The 5000-nt window shown below is 51.3% G+C and overlaps 1 protein-coding gene across 1 annotated transcript in view; it reads left to right on the top strand.

Moving 5' to 3' along the window:
• Positions 1–5000, top strand: part of LOC105892863 (integrin alpha-9) — a 197096-nt gene that overhangs the window by 174778 nt on the left and 17318 nt on the right. The window contains exons 18-19 of the mRNA XM_031579635.2: positions 444–520; positions 2286–2433. Coding sequence (XP_031435495.1) covers positions 444–520; positions 2286–2433 — 225 coding nt within the window. The remainder of the gene's footprint in view (positions 1–443; positions 521–2285; positions 2434–5000) is intronic.

Here is a 5000-nt window from a genome sequence, read left to right as displayed (position 1 = left end):
TCATTTATTCCAGAATCGCTCAATCACGCCCCCCCCCCCCCCAGGGCTGAACGGGGCCGAGACGTTTGGAGCCTTGAGAGGAGAAGGAACTGATATCTTGAGTCCCTTGAAGATCCTCGGCAGCGTAGCGGAACGCCCACATCAGAGTGCGGGTGGTGGTGTTCCAGCACCACAGAGTTAAGAAGTTAAACAGCCCGAAACTGCCCTGCTCTTATCGTCGGGCAGGGCAGAGGGTCCAGTGCCCGACGATAAGGGCAGGGCAGAGGGTCCAGTGCCCGACGATAAGGGCAGGGCAGAGGGTCCAGTGCCCGACGATAAGGGCAGGGCAGAGGGTCCAGTCTATTGTCTCAGGTCCCACCCCACCCTGCCGTGTTGTCTCACTTCCCCCCGGTCTCGGGGGACTCTCATGAAGCGCTGTGTAAACATCCTGTTCTCTCCTCCAGACGTGGTTTGAGAAGAACTGTCTGTCGGAGGACTGCGCCGCCGACCTGAGACTCCATGGGAAACTGCTGCTGTCTGGGTAAGTAGCAGTCTCCTGTCTGTTCCTGTTCCTCCTCCTCCTCCTCTTCCTCCTCCTCCTCCTGTCTGTTCCTCCTCCTCCTCCTCCTCCTTCTCCTGTCTGTTCCTGTTCCTCCTCCTCTTCCTCCTCTTCCTCCTCCACCTCCTCCTCCTCCTGTCTGTTCCTGTTCCTCCTCCTCCTCCTCCTCCTCCTCCTTCTCCTCCTCCTCCTCCTTCTCCTTCTCCTCCTCCTTCTCCTCCTCCTCCTCTCCTCTCCTCTCCTCCTCTCCTCTCATCCCCTTTCCTCTCCTTCTCCTTCTCCTCCTCCTCCTCCTCCTCCTTCTCCTCCTCCTCCTCCTCCACCACAGCCCCTCCTGTCTGTTCCTCCTCCTCCTCCTCCTCCTCCTTCTCCTCCTCCTCCTTCTCCTGTCTGTTCCTCCTCCTCCTCCTCCTCCTCCTCCTCCTTCTCCTTCTCCTTCTCCTCCTCCTCCTCCTCCTCCTCCTCCTCCTCCTCCTTCTCCTCCTCCTCCTCCTCCTCCTCCTCCTCCTTCTCCTGTCTGTTCCTCCTCCTCCTCCTCCTCCTTCTCCTCCTCCTTCTCCTGTCTGTTCCTCCTCCTCCTCCTCCTCCTCCTCCTCCTCCTCCACCACAGCCGCTCCTGTGCCTTGGCAGACGCTCGCTGGATCTCGCTGACGTCATGTGGCGCTGTTCGGGGCGAGGGGCGCAGGGCGGGGGGGGGTGCGGGGGCCATGACACATGTTTGGCTCCCGCTGCCTCCTCGGAGGTGCTCCATTATCCCGCTCTGATTTGTTTTAAAGAGGTCTCCTTCCTGTGTCGTTATAACTCATAACAGCACTCGGGCTCTGTCCCTGTGCTCACCACTGTCTTGACATCACATCAGGCCAACTTCAGATGAATAAAAACCTGACAAAGGTCTTAATTATTATTATTATTATTATTATTATATTATTATTATAGGGGTCCAGAGTGGTATTTTATAGTTTGTTACAGTAAAGTGTGTATGTGGTGGCTTGTAGCATGTGAAGAATTATGAACGTATAGCAGTTTAGTGTAGCTGTGCTGTAACTTGAGAGCGGAGGACACACAACACAAATATACTGCTGCAAGTCAAGCACAAAGGATGGAAGTGTTAGTCGCCATAAGGGCTTTCTTCCTGACACAGGAAGAGTTGCCCAAACAAACTGTCACAATGACAAACTTGTGTGTAGCGTGCTTGAGATGTATGTAGCGTGTTTGAGATGTATGTGGCGTGTTTGAGATATATGTAGCGTGTTTGAGACGTATGTAGCGTGTTTGAGACGTATGTAGCGTGTTTGAGACGTGTGTAGCGTGTTTTGAGACGTATGTAGCGTGTTTGAGACGTGTGTAGCGTGTTTGAGACGTGTGTAGCGTGTTTGAGATGTATGTAGCGTGTTTGAGACGTATGTAGCGTGTTTGAGACGTACAGTATGTAGCATGTTTGAGATGTATGTAGCGTGTTTGAGACGTATGTAGCGTGTTTGAGACGTATGTAGCGTGTTTGAGACGTATGTAGCGTGTTTTGAGACGTGTGTAGCGTGTTTGAGACGTGTGTAGCGTGTTTGAGACGTATGTAGTGTGTTTGAGACGTATGTAGCGTGTTTGAGACGTGTGTAGCGTGTTTGAGACGTATGTAGCGTGTTTGAGACGTATGTAGCGTGTTTGAGACGTATGTAGTGTGTTTGAGATGTATGTAGCGTGTTTTGAGACGTATGTAGCGTGTTTGAGATGTGCTGTGTTTTCCCCACAGGGCCCACGTCATGCCTCATCTGGCTCTGGGAGGAGTGCGAAACGTCTCTCTCAATCTGACCATCTCCAACGCCGGCGACGACGCCTACGACACCAACATCTTCCTCAACTTCTCCACGGAAGTCCATTACATCAACTTCTGGCAGCGGGTACGTGTTGATCTCCGTCGATCGATTAAAGAACGTTTTTTTTATTTGATTTGTACAGGAAAATATTGTTGTGTGTCATCAAATATATGATGTAATTTTGCCCGTGCTTTCATGGAAAACATTCTGTAGTGCACAGACAAGCTGCCACACCAGACTAGAGATTCAGAGGGGGTGAAATGAATTGGGCCTTGAAATGAATTGCACTTGTGAACATCTGAGAGTGCATGCAGGGACTCTCGATCCACCCCATCCTGCCCAGCACCTGTTGAAAGAGCTTTAACCGCATATATATATATAAATACTGTCACACTATAACATCAAAGGCTCCGTGAGACATATAGTAGGCGGGAGGTAGCCGTGGGCACTGAGGCACTGAGGGCCCGGGGGGGATGGGGGGGAACCAGAGCATTAGCAACAGCTGGGCCGTCTCTCCGCAGCCTGTCACCCACACACACACACACACACACACCCTCCGCTAGCAGCCCCTGTGGTCACGTGTGTGTGTGGCACTGATTTAGGTCAGTCCCTCCGTCACCACATCACACCGCTCCACACTCTGCTCCACACGCGGTCTCTCCAAGACAGTAGTCGTGAATAAAAGCAGATCGCCCCCCGTTTCCCATCCATTCGTTTAAGGCCTTCACAGACCTCTGCCATATTTCTTTTTCTTTCTTTTTTTGTGTTGGTGGCCTTGCCATTCTACATGTGTGCCTGATGTTTTTTTTAATGGGATGAATGGATTTCCCGGGAATGTTAGTGCTCTGTCTGTCTGCTTGCCCCGGCCGAGTCTTAAAGAGCCAAGCAGATATTGTCGCACGTATCTGAGCGAGACTTATTGTTTTTTTTTTTTTCATTCTTTCTCTTTTTCTTTCTTTTTTTTTTTTCTTTAGGGGATTAGTTCTCCAGAAGGCCGGTTAGGAAAGAGACTTCCCTCTATAAGAGAAAGATAAATAAAGCTGTAGACTCTCTCTCTCTCTCCCTGCGATTCAGATCGACACACTTGGGCCAGAGAGAGAGAGAGAGAGAGAGAGAGACAGAGAGAGAGAGAGAGTCAGAGAAAAAGAGCACGAGAGAGAGAGAGACAGAGCGAGACAGACAGACAGACAGACAGACAGACAGACAGACAGGGTGTTGATGTCTGCCACAGACAGCTCCCCATATGAGTCGTTTATTTTGACTTCTCTCTCTCCTGTCATCCATACGGCACAAGTCAAGGTCTTCTCTTCACACGTTTCACACAAATAGTCATTTAGGGGTCCCTCTGCTCTAGAACCTGTTATGGGTCCCACTGCTCTAGAACCTGTTAGAGGCCCACTGCTCTAGAACCTGTTATGGGTCCCACTGCTCTAGAACCTGTTAGAGGCCCACTGCTCTAGAACCTGTTATGGGTCCCTCTGCTCTAGAACCTGTTAGGGGCCCTGCTGGTCTATAACCTTAAGAGAATGTTTACAGCTGAAATTCCTTTCCACGTTAAACCTGATAGCTATTTTGACACCGATATTTGCAAAAAATAAGATGTGACGGACATGTTTTTAATCTTATAAAGGGGCTAATCCTCTCGGCGGACACGTGGGATTGGCTTACCTCTAAAACAGCTCTCCACCCGAGCGGTGTGTTGGGAAGTCTCTAGAAGGGGAATGCGATTGAGAGGAGACACACAAGGGGCGGGTTGGGGTGCGTGTGTGTGTGTGTGTGTGTGTGTGTGTGTGTATGGGGCGGGGGGGATGCTTTGCCCCTACTGTATGCGGAGCGAAGCCCTCCCAATTATCCCTTCACCGAGAGACGTCGGGGGGGTGTTGATTTGACCTTGCCGCGGGCGGCGAAGGTCAGCGCCGAACTCCTCCCGCGCGTGTGTATTGTTCCTGCACAGTGTGTGTGCGAACTCCTGCTTCCCCTCCTGCCTGATACTGGGGCCAGTGTTCAGTGCCGTCTCCCTGTTTGTCTTGCAACCCAAGCCCTCCTCGCCGAGGGCCCGCGGAGCCACACTGGTTTCAGGAGCTGAAAAGGTCGCACCCTGCGGCAGGCCAGCCGGCCTGAGGACACCACTCTCACTCTCAGCCAGACATTCAGCTCAGGCACAGGAGGAGGCTTAATTAGCTCAGCGAGATGTTTTCCTTCAATTCGATTTCTGGGGAAGGGGAATGATAGGGGGCGGGGGCGGGGGCGGGGTGCGCCAGGTTTTGTGTTGTTGAATGTTTTCTCATTCCCTCGCTACTAAAGGGAGTTGTCAAAGGAGAAGGACTGAAAGACATTTGTGCGTATACGCGCGTGTGAGTGTGTGTGTGTGTGTGTGTGTGTACAATAAGACAATGTGTTAGTGTGTGTGCGCACGTGTCCGTGTCCGCTGCTGTAGTGAGCCACAGGCCTGAGTGTGCTGGCCCAGTGTGTTGTATATTTGAACAACTTTATGAAAATACATTCCAGAAATAGCCCCTAACCATGGAACTTTGTACATTCTCCCATTTGTCATGTGAAGATTTGTCGTGATGTGTGTTTATGTGTGTGTGTGTGTGTGTGTGTGTGTGTGTGTGTCGTGATGTGTGTTTATTTAGGAATTCCTCAGTCAC

The sequence above is a fragment of the Clupea harengus genome, chromosome 13 (assembly GCF_900700415.2).
Source record: "Clupea harengus chromosome 13, Ch_v2.0.2, whole genome shotgun sequence".
NCBI lineage: Eukaryota > Metazoa > Chordata > Actinopteri > Clupeiformes > Clupeidae > Clupea > Clupea harengus.
This window is presented reverse-complemented; position numbering and strand designations above follow the sequence as displayed.